The sequence below is a fragment of the Carettochelys insculpta genome, chromosome 2 (genome assembly GCF_033958435.1).
Source record: "Carettochelys insculpta isolate YL-2023 chromosome 2, ASM3395843v1, whole genome shotgun sequence".
NCBI lineage: Eukaryota > Metazoa > Chordata > Testudines > Carettochelyidae > Carettochelys > Carettochelys insculpta.
Genome location: NC_134138.1, coordinates 53,971,202 through 53,993,497, shown reverse-complemented (window position 1 = coordinate 53,993,497; position 22,296 = coordinate 53,971,202). Strand labels below are relative to the sequence as shown.

Genomic DNA, 22,296 nt, shown 5'->3' with positions numbered 1-22,296 from the left:
ACATTTCCATTAGAAAAAAACTGTAGAGCATCTACACAGCAAATGCGTTTTGTCAATAGTTTGTCAACAAAATCCAGAATATCCACCAGCAGCATTACATCTCTCCCTGTTCAGGTATAACACCTCTCTCAACAGTGTTCTGTCAACAAAACAGCCATGTAGATACTCCGGGACCCTTTTGTTGACAGACGGGGCTTCCAGGTCACTGGGCAGCCCTGTTGCAGAGCTTCCAGTCAGCCACTCTGTCGAGAGAGGGCCAAGCAGTCTGGCTGCTCTCTGTCAACGCAGCAGATTGCTCTTTCAATCTGCTTTTATGTGCGGATGTGATATGTCAGCAGGCGTTTTACTGGGAAATCCCTTCTGACAGCGACTTCTGTTGACAGAGGCTTCTTGTGTAGATCTGGCCTTTGTACCTAACCTATCCCACAGTTCCTGTTGCCCCTTTGCATCCTGGCCTATGCTCCCAGTGTCTAATGGGACAAAAAGCTATGCAACAGGCGGTTCTGGGCATGTGTTGTTAGCCTCTCACAGTACACTTCTCATACCCCTCCTGTTGAAAGCAAACAATGGTTTGCCCCCTTTATGCTGCAATATGTGCAGGACCTAGCCAGGAGCTGCTGGAGCAAGGAAGTGAGGAAGAATGTGAGGATGACATTTGACAAGTTAATCAATATTTTCTATAGAATGTTGTCTTCTGGCCCTTTGAAGAAGTCACCCTGGCCAGCAGGTTCTTTGGTTACTGAAAGTTTCTTATGCAGTCCCTGAGGGGCCACACTTCCTTCCCAAAGCGCGTGGCTTGGGGGACCCGTTCCTACACAGTAATGGAGCTTTTGGACTGTTCTCTTCCTTCCTTCTAACACACAGGCAGCTGAGCTGGTGCATCTGTCCCAGAAGAGACAAGGGAATCCCTGCTATTCATAGGCAAAATAACCCTGCAGTGTGGCAAACAGGTACCAAATGACAGGGACGTTCAACAATCTCCCTAGTAGCTTCTGATGAGCTCCACCCCATGCTGGACATGTCTGTGCAGTGAAGGGGGAAGCTAAAAATGTTTTCTAACTCAGAGCACCAGAAAGTGTGTTCTTTCCCATTCATGAGCACAGGGAGCTGCACTCTTTTCCTCTGCCTGAGGGAGTTGGATTTAGTCATTATGGTTTGCACTTCCTTCTACTTTGCTATCCTACTGCATTCCAAGCCATCCTGAAGCTCAACTCCATCAGTCCTTGAAGCTGCCAGAGGGCTGTTCATCCCAGGCAGATTGCCCCAGAAACGGTGCGCTCTGTCACAGCTAAAACCTTGACAGCACCTATCATAACTCGGTTGCACTCCAAAATTGACAAGTGTCCCTTTTATCATGGACTCTCCTGGCCACAACATTCTCAGGGCGCTCCTCCCATGCCTTGGAACATGAGTAATTGAGGACACAATAGAACTCAAAGCTCAGCCTCCCAGTTCCCTCACACAGACCCTTCCTGTTGGGATTCACTCCACTCCCCCATCCGAGCAACAGAAGCAATATGCTATTGTTGAGAAATCGCGCATTTTTATTTAGGGAACACCAGGAAGCAAAGACAATAAAGTAGTTGAGGGCAGGAGCTTCAGTGGGGAGTGAGTGGGTAGGTCACCAGCTCCCCCATAGTGCTCTTATCTCCTCCCTCTCCTGCTTGAGAACAATGTTTTTGCCCCTTTTTATCACTGTATCAGAGACGTGGCCGTGTTAGTCTGTATCTTCGAGAACAACAAGAAGTCCTGAGGCACCTTATAGACCAACAGATATTTTGGAGCATAAGCTTTCATGGGCAAACACCCGCTTCATCACTGGTGATCCCTGCAGATGTCATAGCAATGCTAGCATGGACGCTGTTCTGCTTGAAACTGTTGTGGCGAGTATTGTGAACACCTCTCACATTATGAGTGATCATCTGAGGGAGAAGGGAGGATGGAATGAGGGGCCTGGAGAAGCAGCACAGTGAGGGTGTCTGGATTTTGTGATCAGGCAGCCGGCAAACCTACCACCCACCTGCATGCCTCATAGTCTCTTTATGCAGCCAGTCCCAATTCTCCCCCTGCACTGTGTATCTTCGTTAGCTCTGTCTCCTCTTCCCCATCCATATTCTTCCTTCCACCCAACTGGTTTATATGCCATAAAAGGGGAATTGCTTTGGGGCCTTGTTCTAAAATTCTTGTCTTGCTCTTGAAGGCAATGACAAAACTCCCTTGAAATTTAGCAGCAATGGGTCCTAAGTTAGTCATGTTTTTCCCGAAGCAAAGTCTTAACTTTTCATTATTTCCCTATAAAAAATGAGTGCTGCCTCCAGTGGAGATTAGTAATCTTTTGATGTACTGCATAACCTGGTCAGATGAAGGAGACTGGAATAAGGGTAGGTATGGAAACCTTCAAGGCAAGAGTCTTAACTGACTTTTGGCCAGGTAAGCAACAATCAAATTCACAATGTGGAGACGATGAAGAAGGGAATAGGTCAAGTTAACTACCTCATAACATTCACTGAAAAGAGATGTTTAAGTGATGATGTAATTATTCTTCAATCTTAAAAAAATTTACATCAAAGAGAATATGTGTGAGCCTCTGTTCTCTCTCTCCATTTGCAATGTAATATCCCACCTGAAATATCACATCCCCCATTTCAGTCGTCAAAGCCTGCAGAATCAATGTACCAAAACTGGTGAGTCCTGACCAGCTGAGCTAGTGTTTTACTCTGCCGACTAGCCTTGGGAGACATGACTTATGGTCTCTTTTAGGAGTTCACACTATTATTATCTTGTCCCCTGTTTTTTCATGGAGTTTGAATGTTCCCCAAAGCCTGCAGATAAAATAATACAATAAAGTCTTGATTTAAGAACAAACTTTTAAGAAAGCATCAGACAAAATGTTAAAAAAAAAAAGAGGACCCTGTTCAGGAGAGCACTTAAGCATATGCTTAAATCCATCATATCTTATTCAAAACAGGTCTAGCACATGCTTAACTGTGAGCTTGTGCTTAAAATCAATAGACTTTAAGGGACCTACAAACTGGCTTAAAACTTAACTGAACAGGGATGCTGTCCTGAACTGGTGCATTGATAATGCCAGGACATGATCACCAATTATAAATGTTCCTTATGGACCATTGAACTCAAACATACAGAACTTTTGCAAACATATTTTAATTTTTATTCAGTTTTTCTCTCGGGCATGTGAGGTGCATTGACTTCATAGTGCTTAACAAAACCATTGACATTCATCACACTAGGATTGTAATAGGCATGACAAAGTGTGCTCCCAATAACGAAATAAGGAAGGAGAAACCTAAAACTAATTGATAGAACAGCTGCACTTATAAAGCATTTCATCCATTTGGTCTCAGAGAAATATTGATTACCAAGAACTGTAGGTAAATTGCATTTACTGCTAGTATTTCCTGAAGTAACTCAAGCTAGAATTTATTGGAAAGTTTTCTGCAAAGGTTGCTTATTTTTTGCAAGGTGCAATTAAATGAGGAGTACTGTACACAGAGGAACTGGAATCCCAGGACTCTACCCTAGTAACTCAACATAACCTCTGCTGAATACACTGATCTACATAAAAGCTCAATGTATTGAGAGTTGTGGGGAGGGGAGAGTAGGCAAGGTAAAGTCATTGAGCCAGATTCTGGTCTCTATTACATCCAGTAAAACTCAATTAACTTTATTAGCTTCGTTGCTAGAGCTTATGGTATAACAAAGGTTTCTTTGTCTTCCACTTCATGGTTTTAAGTCCTTTAGAATTATATTTAGAAATCTGACTGCTTTATCCTATTAGACTTTGCAAAAGTTATAGTTATCATTTATACACAAGCAGTGTTAAACAGACACTTTGGAGGTACGAAGTATCTTTATAAACCAGGAAGAAAAAAAGGTGGGGTTTCCGATGCAATTCAATCACAGCATTAAAAAAATTCAATTTTGAGACCTGAATGTGTTTCACTTGGTAGTAAAGGGCTTTTTTGCAATAGGGAATTTTCCCCAGTTTCAGTCATCATTAGTCTTAGATTCCATTTTAACCATGCTGATGCAAACCCCTAATGCATACCGGCCAAATTGTTAGAAGCTACATTTTGCATCAGCGCACTTTACTCTGGCTTTTTAAGCAGGGGAGAGTTCTACTGGTGCATTTGTTGGTCTGTGTCAAGTGTTTTGTACTAGCACTGATGTAGCTATTGCAGTGGGACTGCCTATCACTGAAAAGGGTGAAAAAGCCACCAGCGCAGATAAGATCAAAAGAAAGTAGGATTAACTGCAGTATTAACACAAAAGGCCCATTGTCCATTCATCATCCTATGAATAAAGTGACAGAGGATACCATGCATAAAGAAAGTATTAAATTGATGGAGAGGCTGTTATAAGTACGTAGCTTGATCAGCAGCATATGGTAAATTATATGCATCTGAACTTTTATTCATATGTCCCTTCTCCCATTGAAGTGAACTACTCAATGTTATCTTCATGAGAACAGAAATGTAACATACCATTTAAAAAATGTTAAAGCTTTATTTACGGTGCTTTTTTGGTGACAGTACCCTTTGGTACAGCACACCACCACCTCTTTTCAGAGCAGGCTGGGGGCTGGAGTCCCCCTCCCCCAGCTGCCCTGCTGCAGAGCCAGGAGCTGGAGCTCTCCTCCCTACCCTGGGGTTAGGGAGGTGAGGAACCATATTTTTTTTTACACAAATAGCTCTTCTTGTGTATAACAACCAAAATCTCATTAATGTGGAACCAGTAAGTATTTTGGCCAGTCTATTGCATTTGTTTTCATTTTTCTATCTGAAAGAAAGGGAAAGAATGTGAAATACTCTTTATTTTTCACTTTATATGCAATCAGTGCAGGAAGAACTCCCTCTTGCCTATTATGCCTTCCTCTCCTCCATGCCCTCTATAAAACATGGTGAAGGAGGACATACACACGCCATGCCTGTAAAGTAACCCTGCTATTTAATGAGTAATCAGCAGTTCTGTTTACAAAGGTCTTGCTTTGGTTAAGATAGCATCAAGAGGGAATCTATTGAAGAAAAACATCCATTGCACAGTTAAACATTTATCTTTGCATTGTTTTTGTGGTTTTCTGTCTGGAACCTTCGGAAAAAAATATGTATAATGCTACTGACTGTGCATGGCTAATGAATTATGACCTGAATATTTGACTTAACTTTTAGTTGGTTGCACACATAGCCATTGGGGACCAGCAGATGTCTTCATAGATCATGTGGCACATTTTACAAAAAATGGCCCCTGATTTAAGGTACCCAACTTTCAGTTTCAGCCAAAAGACGGATTTTCTAAGGCACCCTGCTGCCATTGAAAGTCAGTGAAATCATGTGCCTAATTCCCATTTGTGTCTTTATGGCTGTGTCTACACCATAACAATAACTTTGAAGTTGCTTACTTCGAAGTGCAACTTTGAAGTAACAGACTTTGAAGCTGAGCATCTACATGCACTCTACTTCAAAGTTAAACATCGAAGTAGGGCACTACTCTATTCCTGGGAATGGAGTAAGCGCTTCGAAGTTGGGCTCCCTTACTTCTAAGTTAACTTGGAAGTAAGGGAAAATGCGTGAAAACTCTCGGCAGGCTACTTCAAACTAGTGCCTACTAGTGTAGACACATCCGAAGAGTCTCCCTACAGATGTGATTTTCAGAGGAGTTCAACATTTCCTGCTCCAATTGTCTATAAGGAAATAGGGTACATAAGAGCTTTGAGCAATACAAAATGATTGGCCACTGTGGAAAATGTGAGCAGATGAGATGGAAAGGACCTCATAATCCAGCTCATCTCTCCAAAACCCTTCATTTTCTATTTTGAATAATCGTAAGGTCATCCATTATGCGCTGATTAGTTTTAAAACATTATGTATCTATAGAACCCTAAAGCAAGATCCATTTATTTAACCATAAGATCTTATTAGCATCTTTTAAAATAGCCATTGAAAATTTCCAATTCTAAGTTTCTATGTAAAAGTAAATAGGTACCTAGTTCTAACTCTTTTCAATCATTTTCAGCCCAGGATGTTCAGAGAAGCCCTAGTTAATTAGTAAATTGTCAGTCTCAAATAATCAGTGCATCATTTACTCTCATTTGGCCAAATGTCTAAAGCTCAATACTGCAAAACTTTCATATATGAGTAACTTTGTATCAGTGATTACAACCAGTGGCTCCAACACAATGACTCACGGGTGTAAAATTGTTCATGTGCATAAGTTTTTGCAGGAGTTGGTTCTCAAATTTCACATGCTCTGCGTTATCAGACCTCAGAAAAATCAGATGACTCATTCAAGAACAAATGCATTAAAACCAGAATTCCCTTTAATTGAAATTGTCTTCCATTACTAATGCTGTTAAAGCTGTTCTTCCATTCCTCATAGCCACTAACTACATAAGCCAAGAGATGAGAAAAGAAAATCTTGGCTGTTAAACTAGAGAATATTTCAGTTAATAGTGATGTAAATCTCCAAAGAAAGGGAGCAAAATTTGCACAGCATTTAAGACTCAGCATCAAGAGCTATGTCTACACTAGAAGCATATGTCGACATAAGTTACTGTCAACAGAGAAATCTCAATAGAACCTCTGCCACCAGATAACTGCCGATGGATAACTGCTACACACAATTATTCTGTGGACAGAGAACTGCAAGACAGCACTGCCCTCTGGTGACAGAAAGCAGAATAAACAAGATGTCCTGTGGCATCTTATAGACTAACGAATGTTTTGGAGCATAAGCTTTCATAGGCAAAGACTCACTTCATCAGATGCATCAGGAAGTGGAATGGCAGCTCTGCAAACAGGGCTGCCCAGCAACCGGAAGCCCTCGCTGTCAACAGAAGTGTCTACATTGCACTTCTGTAGACAGTACTATGTCAACAGAGTGTTATGCCTCAGGTTTTAGAGAGAGAACACTGTCGAGGTAAATGCAGAGGTCTGTTGAGACTCTGTCAACAGAACACTTTGTGTGTAGACACTCCCTAAGTTATGTTGACAGAAGGCCCCTTCTGTCAACAGAACTCTCTAGTGTAGACACAGCCAAGAAGTATTACGGTAGCTAAAGAACATTTTGCCACCTTGTATTTTGAGCTACAGATGTAAGCTGCAAATATCACAAAATCAGAGTCTTACTACACAAGTAAAGGGAATTAAATTGACATGAGGACTAATCCTGTACTGCTTGAATCAATATATTTTTGGCAGTCACTTTATCAGTCACTTTATCGGGAACAGGACTAAGGTCACCCTACCTATGAGGAGGCCCTGTGGTAAGCAAGCACTGACAGTAATGCAGATTTTCCTCTGCTGTTCTTTAAGGACCTTCAGGATCATAGATCTACAGATTCCTTCCATGTATTACCATAACAACACAAATTACAAAAATTCAGTGAAACCAAATCTATCAGAGGTTATGCCCCAGTACAAAGGAGTTCCCCCCCAGCATTGAAAAGATATCTAGACAGTCTAAAGCAACACAAAATACCACAAAATCCACTGGCTTGGTGGAAGCAAGGAAGAAAAAGGGAGAAGTAAATGAAGATTTTTGTAAAATACATATTTTACAATACTTTGTTAAGCTAATACAATAGCAATTAACTGTAAATGTTTCAAAACAGTACTGTGTTTAATTGCCCATCACCTTGATTCATAACCCCATATGAACTGAAGCCCCTCAGAAAGCACCAGTTTGCATGTAGTGCATATAACTACTGTAGTACATATGTAACATATATAGTGTAGTAATAAGTACATATAAAATACTGAAGGCCACATTCTTATATGGAGTAAATTAGTGTAGCTCTATTGACTTCAGTGGAGTTGCACGGATTTCCAACAGTTGAGGATCCTGACCAATATATTTAAAAGCCATTTTTGCTGTGTCCAACCCACTGGAGTCTTTTGGTCAGTAAATTATCTGCAATATAGTTAAGAGAAATTTTCTTATCTAAATATTTGTCCATCCATAGCTGTACCAAGCAGATTGAAAAGATTTTATTTACCATACCAGCTTAAAATATCAACATGTTCTTTACTTTTGATTATATTATGAAGAACTACAATAAGAGCTGGTAAGGCCCTCCTATTACAATTTGTTCAAGATAAACATATGAAATAGAAGTAGATCTCTGAATTAGTATGGAGTTGCATGCATACTTTCAACATAGTCTTTCATAACTGTTTTGCATAAAAGTAATTTGAGTTTTTCTTTCAGCATCACCAGCATGCATTTGATTTTTCTTTTTGAAACAGGAAATACTTCTTGGTTATTAATTTTTTGTCTAATAGATATGCATTGCTCAGGGTGTTCTGGGAACCGTCTGATAAGCCTATATGTACTCTAATATATGTTGCCTTGACAATTTAAACTATATGCTGGTCAAGTGTATCCTGCTGTCACATCATGAAATTATGCTATAAAATAAAAAAGTATAAATAGGTGTTGTACAACTTAATAGCTTCTGGCTTGGGAGCCTTTTGATTTCCTTGTATAACAAACCAGTTTTCATGCTGTTCTAGCTACTGACCATCCCCAGAAGACTGTAAAACAAGTATATCCCTGTGCCCCATGTGACCTCTTTTATGGCACCTATTGTGCTGTCAGTACTTCTCCAAGTCCAAAACATCACATGACACCTTTTAGTCTAGTCAAGCCTGATCTTAGCTATTTTGCAATAGGTCCTCATTGCAGCTTTGACTCTGTTTTGCTCGAGCACCTTTGCACTAGTCCACCAACACAGGAGTGCAAAATAGGGAACTTTGGCCAGCTGGAAATTCTACACGTGTATAGGGGAAATTTCCAGGTGGTGTAGGACTGGGAGAGCACCCCACAACCATTCTTCCTGCCTGCTGTCCATAGAACTTCTCTACGCTCTGGCTATTCTTGGTTGCCAGAATAGCTTTTTGGGACCATAGCAGGTCCATATGCAGGAATTTGGAGAGGAGTGTGTGTTCTTTTGATGTGGACCACCCCTTGCCCCCACAGTGGGCCTTGCCCTTCTTCCATCACCCCTGGTTCTCCAGCTGGCCTTGATCCCCTGGTTTCCCCTTTACCTGTCCCTGTCCCCTGCTCTCCTCTAGCCAGCTTGGCCCTGCCCCTCTCCCCAAGCATCTTTGCTGCTGGCAGCCAGGTTTGTGCTCACTGGGGCTCCAGCCACCCTACCCCTCTCCCCACACCTGCCCAAAGTGCCTGGGTCCTGGCTGCCATGCACCCAGGGCTCTCCTAGCTGCCCCCCTCTCTGTGCATGGGCTGAAGCTCTCCTGACAGCATGCAGGGCAGGGGAGCATTGTTTCCTCTAAGGCCTGGTCTACATAAGGGATCAAAGTCAATCCCAGATACACAATTCTAGCCATGCCACTAGCATAGGTAGAATCGACGTATCAAGATTGACTTTGTACTCTGGCGTAGATCAGGACTCTTCAGGCTCACACTGACATCCCTTACTCCGTGCAGCCGCATGGAGTTCCAGGGTCGACGGCTGAGCCCAGAGAGATCAATTTTGCTGCATTTGCACTGAGGTGGCAGAATCGAACTCTGGGCAGATCAATTTCGGCACATCCAACTCGCAGTGAGTATAGCCAGCTCCTAAGATTTTCCATCACTGGATGTGTTGAATTTTCTTTTGGGCTGGTTAAAATTTCTCACATCCAACACCAATTCTGAGGTTGTGTGTCGATGTGCACCAACAGTATAAACAACAAACCGAGACATAAGTGCATATTGCAAAAAGTCCATAGGCAGGGAAAAAATATGTTAAAATAAGGGATACTTAACAGTTGTGCATCACTAGGTCTCCAGGTAATTAAAATGCTTATGGTGTTTGTTTCATATGAAAATAAATAGAAAGAAAATGAACACTGTTCATAGGTTACCTGTATTATCATCCTTTCTAACAACTCAAGCTAGTGACACACCAAGATGCATATTGTCCACACATAGCTCAGCTTTAAGATGCTAAACAAATCCCTGCGTCAATTAGGAAATAACTCCAAAAAATTGCGGGATGGAGTGAGGGAAGCTCAGGGCAGTGGGCTGGGGATTTGGGGGTGCAGGAGTCAGGGTTGGTGTATATGAGGTGCTCAGGGAATGGGATTGGAGTATCAGGGGTGCAGATGTTAGGGCAGGGTTCCAGGGACATGGAGGTGCAGTAATCAGGGTTGAGGAGCATAGGACAGAGGGTTGTGGTGTGTGCAGGTGCAACAGTTAGTGTATGGTGCTGGAGATGCCAGGGGTTCAGGAGTGTTTGGGCATGTGAGGGGCCCAGAGGAAGACATCAGGGTTCATGAGGGACACAGGGCAGGGCTTTGCGGAGAGGGAGGGGTACAGAAGTCAGGAAAGGGGACTAGGAGTGGAGGTTAGGATACAGTTTGTGTGACAGGGTCGGGGAGTCAGGGCTAGGTTATCTGATCGCAGGATGGTCTTTTGAAGAATTAATTTTAAAAAACTGCTTGAAGATCCAAGCATTTAAGGCTCAAGCGGCATACGCAGATTATGCATGTAAATGTCCCAGAAACGATATTTAAAGATGTGATTTTATACTAGTTAAATATTTAAAGCAAATTTTAAACTAAGGTCCTGCCGACCTAGTAATGCACAACCATTTTTCTCAGTAAACTCAGGGGTGGCACATTTGTTAAATGCTTTAATTACCACTGAATCTTTCTTTCACAGGTTCTGTGTTATATTAATAGGTCTGACAAGCTGGAAGGCTTTTCAAGTTTAAGTTAAGAGAGCCATTTTCTTGGGCTGGGGCGGGAAGGTACAGCCAATGAGTCTGCAAGTTGCAATAGCATGCTTCGTGAGTGTTTAGGTTCAAGTCAGAATAGGGATACGAAGAGAGAAATGGTTGAGCTAAGACCAGGGGAGGCATTGCCTCCCACTGTCTCTTATATCTGCTGCCCATGCCTGGAGGAGGTGTGTTTTGTGCCCTTCACCCTCCTTTTCCTTCACCTCCCCCATTTACAGGCCTGCATAGGAAGCCATGTTTAAACTAGTTAATGCTGAACCAACTTCCAACTGTCTCAGGAAACTGGGGCCCCCAAAAGGTGGTGTAAATCCTGCACTGACCACAAAAAACTGGTATCTGGAATTCAAGCAGTTTAGATGGCTTTGTGGCACCACGATGACAAAAGAGGGAGGGTGTGCCAATATATTGTGTTGTAATATGATGCCTTCCAGTTCTGATACAGTCAAACCTCAGAGTCAAACCAGTCAGTCAACCACACAGCTCATTTGGAACTGGAAGTCTACAATCAGGCAGCAGCAAAAACTCTCTCTCCACCTTCCGTCCTGCCCCACCCCATCCCCTCCAAAAAAAAGCACGCAAGGGAAAGCAACATTATTCTTCCACATAGTAAAGTTTTAGAACTGTATTAATTCACTGTTCAGTTGTAAACTTTTGGAATCACCCCAAACATTTCAGTTACAAACAAGCTCCATTCCTGAGGTGTTCATAACTCTGAGGTCCTCCTCTACAGGTAGGACCTCTCTGGTCTGGCTTATTTGGGACCTGACTGATCCCAAATGAGGGAATTTGCCAAACCAGGTGCGGTCCCCCACCTCCAGCCCCCCAGCCTGCCATCCCTCCCTGCCTCCAGCTCTGCTTCCATCCTGGCCAGCCCCCTGCCTTCAGCACCCCAGCCTCAGCTGGGCCCCAACCACCGGTGTGGTTGGGCTGCTTGCCCCAGCGCTGGTCTTAGCCACACTGCTGCCAGCCCCAGCACTTGCCCCATTCAGGTTGCCAATGCTGACCATGACACTGGTTCCAGCTGGTCTGCCAGATGCCAGCTCCACAGATGTCAGAGCCCCTGGTCTCACAGCTTGGCAGAGCCACTGGTCCCCCTGCCACCAGGTTCCCAGCCAGCAGGGCTCCCAGCACCACTGCCACTAATCTCTGGGCCCCTGGCTCTCTGATCCTGGATCAGCTGTGGTCCTGCCAGACCATGGATGATATCAGACCCAAGAGTCCTGCATTTGGGAGGTGCAACCTGTATTACTATTAAACATTTCTCAACTTCCCAATTGATGCGTATGGCTCTCCACTACAAAAAAGTACAGCATTCCAGCCCTTAAATGACCTCTTTTGTGATTTTTGCTTCTGTTTCTGTTCAAAGAATAAAGTAGCATTCAGAATTTGTACCCACAGTGGTTCTTGTGCACTTGCATTTATTTGAGTTTGCTTTGTGAGCATGAGCTCTGGCACATCAATCCTCCATTATTCTGCTGAGTCTTATCAACAGTTGGAATTTTTGCCTACAGAGTAGGATAAAAGGGAAACAATGAAAAACACTGTGTGTACTTTTGTAACATGACAATGTGAATATTGAAAAATAATGTCTGCAATTTACTGAAGGGAGGCCAGCTTCCAGTTTAATTCAGCAGCGGTGAATGGTCTATCCCTGACATAATGAAGTCTAGCAACAAAAAGTATTTATATATCTATAAAGGCACTGTCGTGAAAACATCAGCTGGCGATATCTTTCCCATGAGTAGAGGCCTGCAAAGCTGTAGGTAGTCATGTTAGATCAGGGAGTTATTTTCTGGTTGGCAGATTGGACATGGATACAAGTTTTTACTGGCTCAGGTCTCTCAATGTATGATCTCAAATATGGGGAAGCAGCTGTTCACAGCTCATAGACCATGAGCTTGCTGTCCGGCCTTTCAGAGGATACATTCCATCTCCTCCTCATCACTCATACAGAAAAATGGGAAGTGACAGATCAGAACAGACACTGAAATCCCCCATGTGCCTATCAGCTGGAGCACACCCTCTCCACACTTCTATGACTATAATCCTGGAACCCCTTCTGCACCCTGTCCTGTGCCCTCACTGGGCCTCCTTTGCCCTAACTCTCGCATTCCGACCTGTGCCCACCTGTGGAAACTGACCTGGAGTCACAGCGTATCTGCTATCCTTGCTACTCTCCAGCCCTTACAGCCCTTTTGTGGGTGGGGGGCGGGGCATAGAATATGACCTGCCAAGCTGAGAGATCAGTCCCAGCAAAAGTAAAATATTGGCTGGGACACAGGAGAGTTCTTTCTCCCTCACCCCATCCTGCACCCCTCTTCTCTGCAACCTCTCTCCTGTGCCATGTGGGAAAACTGACCTGGAATTACAGAGCACCTGTGATTGCTCCTTGCTTCCCTCTCAGCTCCTCTAGGAGGATGAGCTGCCAAGACAAGATGTGCTGGAGCACTGCCCCTTTAAGCACAGGAGTCCTAAATAGGCAGCAGACTTTTGTTGTTCTATAGTTCAGTTTGTGACTTTGCAAATTAATAACCTGACACATTTATTTTAGTATTTTTAATGTAAACGGCTGTTTATTCTGATGTCTACATTTTATAATTTCATTTTAGTCCATTATTGTGACCAATTTAGTCTTGAAATACAATATATCTGGACTGAAAACACTGAAAAGAAATACTGCCATTGCATAAGTTAACACAGTGATAAGCACACTTCTAAATACTACAGTCAGGCCTGATTTTGCTGCTATTGAATTCAAAGGGACTAACAAACCCATCTGTTAGCTGAAGCATAAGAACAATGTAAATGAATAATAAATAGAATGTTGATTCTTGTATTACTGTCTTTCATTTGCTGTCAAGCGAGTTAGCCGTATATATTTTTTCAGAATTGAGTAAACTCTCTCATTTACTTATGGTTCAAATGCCGGTTACTTCAGAAACAACAAGAAGTCCTGTGGCACCTTATTGACTAACAGATATTTTGGAGCATAAACTTTCATGGGTAAAGACCCGCTTTGTCAGATGCATGAGTGTGGGTTCCAGAGGAGGGTCTAAATTTATAGGCTCATGGGAAGGAGGGTGTCCCAGAAAAGAGGAATGCCAGAGTTGACAAGATCAATTCCATCACAGAGGATGTGGCCCATTATCTTATTTGAGAGTTCTGGATGAGAAAATGCCAGATATGAAAGAGTTTACTGTATAAGTTTGTTTATGAAATTATAACCCCTCAGCAAAAGGTTCATGGAGATTCATAACCAACCCAGTTATCAAAACCTGCCTTGCAACCATAGATGTTTTAATTTTTCCCCAGGGATGCTCCACTCTTGCTCCACCCCAAGGCTGCCCCCACTCTGCCCCTTCCCCCAAGGCACCGTCCTCACTCCATCTCTTCCTGGCACCACTTTTTCTTCCCCCCAGAGCCTCCTGCTTGGTGCTCTCCACCCTCCCAGACTGGCCAAAACCTACTCTGTGGCGCTGAGCACCTGTGACGGGTGGATGCTGAACATCCACTGTTTTTTTCCCTGTGGGTACTTGATTTCTAGAGCTCCCACAGAATTGGCATCTATACTTGCAGAAAATATAACTTTGTGAGCTCTGAATTTCACTGCTAACAAAACACTGACACAAAAGACCCTAAATAGGCATATTTCAATAGTATCTACCATACCATAGATTTTAAAGGGTTTCTGAAGATATAGTCAATTTTTTCATACAAATCTGCTGTAAAAGGACACATGTAGAAATAGGAAACGCTGTATTTAGACATGCATGTATTCAGAGAACCACTTCACCAATGTTAACTAGACATAGACTAACAGTAATAAACATATCAAATTTTGTCATTTAGATAATGATCACTTGAAAGTAAGAAATTATGTGCCACACCAACATTATTAATGGTCAAGTTAATCCACACTATCTCACACAACAAATAAGTACATATGAGGATGAAGAGAATTAGATGTGTACAACTAAAAAATTCTTATTGGTATCAGGAAAATAGAGGCAAAGTTATGTAAGATTTTAGAAAAGGATTCATATTAGAAAAGGAAGGTAATTGATGGCTCAAATGGTAAATTTACAGGTATTATACAGTCCTTTTACAAACTGAAGAGTGATTTTGGTCAGGCTGTTTCCTGTATATTTGCTAATGATGCACCAACTTAGTTAAGTTGCCAACATGTACAGTAGTATCTTATAGCTCCATCTAGTGAAAAATTTTTTACATATCAGCCATTAGATTTGAAGCCAAAGGGGGAAAAAGTTGATTTACTTTAATGACATAGATTAGTATAATTGCAGATAATACTCTAGTCATGCTTAAATTTATTAGGAAATACACCCATGGTTTTAACAATTCATTCATAGATGAGCAAGATCAGTGAGAGTGACATGTGGACAACAGAATAGTATTGGAGAGGTAGCCATGTTAGTCTGTACTCCAACAAAACAAAACAGCAGAAAGGTAGCACTTTAAAGACTAACAAAATGATTTATTCAGTGATGAGCTTTCATGGGAAAGACCCATTTCTTCAGATCAATTTCATTTCCAATACAGACTGACATTTGTAAGAACAGAGGACCAAAAAAAAACTGCAATAAAAACTGACAAATCAAACAGGATTGAAGGAAGAGGGTGAGAGGCTGGGGGGGTATGTTAATTGTCCTCTCTGAGATAATTACGAGCACTCTGAGATAATTATGAGCATCAAAGGAAGGGAAGCAAGTCCTTGTAATGTGTGAGGTAGTTGATGTCTCTGTTCATACCACGTGTTAATGTGTTGAATTTGAGTATGTATTCTAACTTGCAGATCTCTCGCTTTAATCTGTTGTTAAATTCTCTGTGTTCCAGGACACACATTCTCAGGTCTCTAACAGAATGGCCCACTCCATGGAGGTACTCACTGTATTGAGTTTCTTGATGTCTGCTCTGTGTCCATTTACTCTTTGGCGAAGGTTTTGCCCAGTCTGTCCAATGTATATAGTATAACGGCATTGCTGGCACATAACAGGACATGTTGCTGGAAGTGCACGAGAATGTTTCTTTGATCTTGTAGCTAACATGGTTAGGTCCAGTGATGGTATCCCCAGAATAAATATGTGGACAAAGTTGGCAGTGGGGTTTGTTGCAAGGAAAAGTTCCAGGATTAGTATTACTGTGATGTAGTCTGTGATTGCTGGTGAGAATCTTTCTCAGGTTAGGAGGTTGTCTATAGGAAAAGACAGGCTGGTCATCTAGAGCCTTCTGGAGTGCAGAATCCTGATCCAGAATAGGTTATAGATTTTTAATAATGCATCGCAGGAGTTTGAGTTGGGGGCTACAGGTGATGACAAATGGTGTTCTGTTGTTAATCTTCTTGAGCCTATCTTGAAGTAGGAGGATTTGGAAATAGAGAAGAGTTCAGTCTTGATAATGGTAGTTTGAACTGGCATTGAGACAATGCAGGAAGATATCATGGAGGCAGCTGAAAACTGAATGATAGAGAAAACAAGTAGAGAGGTCAATATGCAAGTCACCAATGTAGATTTGCCAGCTGACACCATCATGTGACGAGACAAACTCATATGGAAATAGAATGGAAAAGAGAGCAGTCAAGCAATGCCTAGGGGACTATAAGACTGTTTAAAAAGTGAGTGACCAGGTAGAAATTGCTGTATTAGCCAGCAAAGCTTTCTTTCACTGATATAGTGGTAATCTATTTAAGTCATTAGATTGGGAACTAGACAGCTACAAAATAATCGGGCCATGACACTGCATTGATAAGGGATAATGTTCCACCACTCTTTACAATCACTTCATAGTTATGCTGCCTCGAGGTATAACGATGGTGCACCTGCTCACTCAAACACATTTGTCCCCACAGCTGAGGAAAGAGAATATAAGGGGAATATGCTTTTGCTTATTCAGTGGTAAGAGCCATTCTTACATATGATAGCATCCCAGAATTTTTTTTCCTGCTGCCCCATCCCCTCATTTGAGAGGGGAACCTCAACCCCATGCTGCAATGCTAATTTGTTTGCTTACTGTTTTCTGAACTTTGGAAAGCACTGATCACAACACACCATAATTTTTTCTTTTTTTGGTGATTCTTGAGGCACAAGCTAAGAAACACTGCTTTGGATTTTTTGTATGTGCTGAGCATCTCCTAGAAGATTGAGCTGTTGTTGCAAGTGCTCAGCACTTCTGAAAAAAAAGAACATTGATCTGTTGCCAGACATTCGTACAATCAGAATTCTTCTGCCATATTTCAACAAATAGGCATTCAGACTGCTAGTGTTTAAGAAAGACTTTTAGGGAGGATCACGTACTTTCTTCAGATGTTTACCGCCAGATAAGTACATCTTAAATTGGGATATAACCAAAGCTATCCTTAGTATGTGAATAAAGAATTTTGGTGTGTTTGGTTTTCAAAGCCATCCGAAGCACGTGTCAGTAGAATATGAGAAACATTGAAGTCTATATTCTCTCTAGATGATTTAAAATGTTATGAAAGTAAGATGAATAACTTCCCAGCTACACCTCCCAGCTTCCTTCAAACAAAACCCATTTCACATTTTGATGGATAAGTAGCTAAAGTAGCTATCCTACAGCAAAAAAATTTTAAAACCAGACTCCAAAGAGAAACTGCTGAGCTGCATTTCATCTGCAAATTTGACACCCTCAGCTCAGGATTATACAAAGACTGTGAATGGCTAGCTAAATACAAAAGCAGTTTCTCCTTTCTTGGTGTTCATACCTCCAGATCAACTGCTGGTAGTAGGCCTCACCCTTCCTGACTGAGTTAACCTCGTTATCTCCAGCCTTGCTCTGGCCTGCCTATTTATACCTGCCTCTGCAAATTTCCACCTCCTGCATCTGACGAAGTGGGTCTTTGCCCACAAAAGCTTATTCTCTTACATTTCTGTTAGTCTATAAGGTGCCACAGGACCCCCTCATTGCTTAAGCAGCAGCATAGTAACACTACGAAGAAAATTAGAGTCCACCAAAAAAAAAAAAGGAGTTACATTTTTATTGGCAGTGCTGTGGGCAGATGAAGTGGAGTCAGCCATAGGTCAGAAAATCTCCCATACAGACCCTTATAGAACTCTACTGTGCTTTAGAAAAAGCCACGTATCTTATACATTAGAAAACAGCTGTATAATATGACATCAGTGAGACTCTGACATGCGCAAAGTCACTCTTGTGTATAAATTCTTGCAAAAACAGAGGTTTCATGAAGTATTTTGTTTCTGGTTTAGCAAAGTGCAAGTGAGACAGACTATTGCCTGAATAAAGAGCAATAAATAGAGCTCTGTAAAAATGTATGTTTAATTATTTCCATGGACATAAAAAGTTTTGAATTCATTTACTTTAAGGTCAGTTTCAGTGGAAAATACCCTTTACACAGTGCTTCCTATCTGCTGATTCTTTCTCATCTGTTATTCAGACTTTGTAATACTAGCTTCTTACTGAAGTTGCAGACACTATAAGGAGAGAGGAAGATAAGATAAAGGAAAATATTTTAAGGAAGACAACATGGGAGGACAACTAATATGCATATGCAAGAGAAATAGAACTGTTTACTTCATTACTTATTTTCATTTTGCTTTGCATTTTTACCTTTAGATCAGTTGACTTTTTTTTCTGTTAAAAATAACTTTCCTCTTGAGCATTTGTTTCTGGCTGTCAAAGTTGGTAGACTGGAATAAAAAGATAGTTTATTGCAGTGTTACAATGACCCCTTGTGGTAAAAATTAAATATGCCGTTTCATAAACAGTTACTCTGAACTTTAAGTCAAAAGCTAAATTCTGACCTTAGCTCTGCACTATCTTTTCATGTTAGTCCTGTTTGGCCTGAACTAACCTACCATCACAAACATCATTTACCAACTATCTGTATGTGTTTCACCACTATGAAACTGTCTAACTATAAGGTCTTTTGAAAAATCTCAACCTTTGCCCCTACTAGGTTAATAGGTGACACTGTCATTTTCTTTCTTAGAAACTTATTAATGCTGAATGACATCTATGTATAAGTAACCAGAGTAAGTACTCATGAAATTTTTCAACAAACTTGTAGTCAGCCACAAAATATAAGCGAAATGGACTGTTCTGGTCATTACGACTCAGAAGTTACCATGGTAGATGTTGAGCAAGGCTATACTTTTGGGTGTGAGACCAAAAAGATATTTCTATAAAAAAGACAAGTTAACCAAAATGAAGGAACAATCAACTCAGGCTATGTCTAGATTACAGCAATTTGTCAACAGAAGTTTTTGTTGGAAGATATCTTGAGACAAAACTCCTGTCAACAGATCACAGCCAAACTGCCAAGTGGATCACAAGAGCAATCACAAGAGAGCAACTGGACTATCCGGCTGTTCTCTCTACAAAGCAGCCAACCGGAAGCACAGCAGTCAGGGCTGCCTGGGGTCCCGGAAGCCCTGTCTGTCAGAGGGCCCCCAGAACATCCAAACCAGCTTTCTGTTGACAGATCTCTGTCAGAGGCGTTATGCCTCGTGCAGAGCGGGACAAGACTGACAACATAAGTACTGTGTTCTGTCTATTTACTGTTGACAGAATGCCTTGGGAAGCCGGATGCTCCCTGGATTTTGTTGACAAAACTAGCATTTTGTCGATAAAACCCTCTAGTGTAGACACAGCCATAATGTTTTAGCTGATTGCTGCAGTGCTTTGAAAATTTCCCTATAATGAATTAAGGTAAGTAAAAAAACAGCTTATAGAAACTTTCTTCAAAGTTCCAGTTGGTAGCTCAGTACCTTAAATCTGTTAGCTCATGTGGAGCATACAGAGAGGAACGCTGAGTGATCCCTCAGGGTCTGATGGAGTGTCAGTAGTGACAGGCTGCTGGATGGAACCGAGTCGTCTGGTGACAAGTGGCTGTCAGGTATGTTGACTGGAGTCTGTAATGATGTTCTGGAGTGAAGACTGGCACAACTCGGCTACTGGTATGGGCAGCATTGAATTGATCCCATGCTTATCTTTGAAATATTCTAAAGTGGGAAAATCCCTATCAGAAACCCCTGGGGGAAACCCTGTAGGATTTCTGACTGGAAATCAGTTTTGACTGGAATTTGTTTACCACAAGAAAAAGGTGGGAAGCTCTAACAGTCAACTTGAAGATCACCTGATCAAACTGCCATTTTGTGAAGCAAAATGGATTCCCTGCCATTAACATATATCCAACTTAGATTGCCATAAAAACCTAGAATTTTTATCCTTAACAGTGCTCAGCATTACTCAAGCATACACAGAAGTATCACTTAACAGGTTATAAAGCCCTTTCCCTCCCCTTTTCTAGCTAAAGGCGAGCATGCAACCTCTGATCCAAGAGATTAATTTGAGGATAGTTAGCACATACACACTTTAATTTTAGAAAATGCCTTTCAACATCAGCTGTGGAACATCACAGGAAATGACTAAGTCACACTTTCATCATTATGTCTATTAAGCTCAACACATTACTGATCAGTTTAACACAATTTGAAATTTGATTTTTAGTCCATATCAAAAGATAGAAGCCTAAATAAACCAATGAATTTACAACAGAGAGATTGCTCTTGTAAGATCCATATTTTAACAAGTTTCTTTGACATTTGAATGACCAGAGGTCAAGTATCCTGACAGAGTCATGGGGAAAGTCACACCTTGGAGGTGATCTCTAGATGCACGATCCCAAGCCCTAGGAAGGTTGGGAATTTCTGTGAGGATTCATTTGTGGCTGGAATATTTGGGCCTGACCCAATGCCCATTGAAATTAACAGAAAGATTCTTACTGAAGACAGTAAGTTCCGGATCAGCCCTGCCACAAAAAGGGATGAGGTGCCAACTCCATCTCTTACTACACACCAGACATATTCAGTACTTGTCTTGATTTTTGTGTTTTGCTCTTCTGGACTCTGACAGAATGGACAGAGAGAAGGACTGATGGAGGGAAAATCAAGACATATTGTGATGTACATCATTCCTGGTGTACAGACAAACCACTACCAAGGTTGTGGGCAGTTAATTTGTATCTGGTTGTCACAGTCTTACTATACGTTAGTGAGCCAGATACTAGTAATGGACAATAAACTCATGCCAGGCCTTACTTCCCTTAGGGAGACTCTGGAAAGGCAGCACTCTCCAAACCATTTTCTGAACCCAGCCAGGCTCCTCTCAGAGCTGGAGATCTGATCTTCTTCACAGTCAGCCCTCAACTGACCTGTGTTCTTCCCTTTTCACTCCTCTCTCCAAGCCTGACACCTAGGACAGGTGTAGCAGGGTAGGACTGATTAAACCTAAAGCAGGTCACTAACCCTTTCCTCACCAGTGCAGGCTTTGTATACCTCATCATGCCTCAAGAGGAAGTAGGACATCAGGACAGTAATCTTGCATTTTTTGCACATCGCTCTATAAATTGGAGTGCAACAGACAATCCTTTCTTTTGCAAAAACATTTAAAATTTTGAGTTTCTTGAATGGCCCTCGCAGCACCTGCATTCAGGCAAGTTAGTTCAATCATTCATTGCTCAATATGTGGTCGGAGCTGACCTAAAAAAATCTGACCCTAATAGTCAAGACACATGAAAATCCAAATCAAGCTTTATCATACCTTCTAAGTCCAGTAGCAGAGGGGTAGCCATGTTAGTCTGGATCTGTAACAGCAACGGAGGGTCCTGTGGCACCTTATAGACTAACAGAAAAGTTTTGAGCATGAGCTTTCGTGAGCAGAGACTTACTTCATAAGATGCATCTTTCGTGAGTCTTTGCTCATGAAAGCTCATGCTCAAAACTTTTCTGTTAGTCTATAAGGTACCACAGGACTCTTTGTTGCTCTTTCTAAGTCCAGGTTCCGATCATTTGGTGTAAACAGTGGCTAAATCCTTTGCCCTCTCTTCTTTTTTCCTTGAGCCCATAACAGATCCAGTTTCTGATTCAGACAGGAAGGAACTAGATTTGTTGTCTGGCTGATTAGTTGATATTTTGTAAGCATCAAGCAAAGTGTAACCAAACTCTGCTGGCAGCAATAAAGAGGAAGTAACGAGTCAGTAAAACCCCCAACCACAGGCTGGCTGGAAATTAGTGACTATTGGTCATCATCTTCCAGAGCTGCACAAGGCTCAGTACTCAAGGCTGTCACTTCTACAGAACAGCACAAAGATTAAACCCTCTTGGTCACCATGCCAGGGTACTCCGAGTTTTACTTCAATGTGGACCATGGCTACCTGGAGGGGCTGGTCCGAGGTTTTAAAGCTGGGATCTTGACGAATGCAGACTACATCAACCTAGTGCAATGTGAAACACTGGAAGGTGAGTCTGTTAGTTTACCTTATTGAGAGAAATACTGTTAGCTAGATCACCAATAAAAGTATTAAAAGAAAGAGAGAAAGAAAAAGGTCAGAAAAGACAGACAATAAAGGATAATATTATTGAAAGCAAGGAGTAGTTCTGTTTTTCCCTTTTGGAAAAATCCTAGAGAATTTAATAGGAGTGAAGTCAACATGGTTCTACAGAAGTTATTCAATGATAGCAAAAGGCTGAGATTTTCAGAGA

At 41.7% G+C, this 22,296-nt stretch overlaps 1 protein-coding gene, 1 long non-coding RNA gene and 1 pseudogene across 6 annotated transcripts in view; 1 reads left to right on the top strand and 2 right to left on the bottom strand.

Moving 5' to 3' along the window:
- Window positions 1-911: 911 nt before the first annotated feature.
- LOC142008251 (DNA (cytosine-5)-methyltransferase 3C-like) lies at window positions 912-2,741 on the bottom strand (annotated as a pseudogene).
- A 12,492-nt stretch (window positions 2,742-15,233) lies between these two features.
- The window catches only part of LOC142009242 (uncharacterized), a 67,387-nt gene continuing 60,324 nt past the window's right edge, over window positions 15,234-22,296 (bottom strand). For 3 of the 5 annotated variants that reach the window (XR_012644389.1, XR_012644388.1, XR_012644390.1), the window contains 4 exons: window positions 19,522-19,665; window positions 18,362-18,441; window positions 18,112-18,225; window positions 15,234-16,233 (listed from right to left, as the gene is read on the bottom strand). This is a non-coding gene — a long non-coding RNA (uncharacterized LOC142009242). Of the gene's footprint in view, window positions 16,234-18,111; window positions 18,226-18,361; window positions 18,442-19,521; window positions 21,421-22,296 lie in introns of those variants that run through there. The other 2 variants (XR_012644387.1, XR_012644391.1) reach the window with 2 other exon arrangements.
- The window catches only part of ATP6V0D2 (ATPase H+ transporting V0 subunit d2), a 28,382-nt gene continuing 27,644 nt past the window's right edge, over window positions 21,559-22,296 (top strand). The window contains exon 1 of the mRNA XM_074986997.1: window positions 21,559-22,053. Within this exon, the coding sequence (XP_074843098.1) occupies window positions 21,924-22,053 (130 nt within the window). The 5' untranslated portion in view covers window positions 21,559-21,923. The remainder of the gene's footprint in view (window positions 22,054-22,296) is intronic.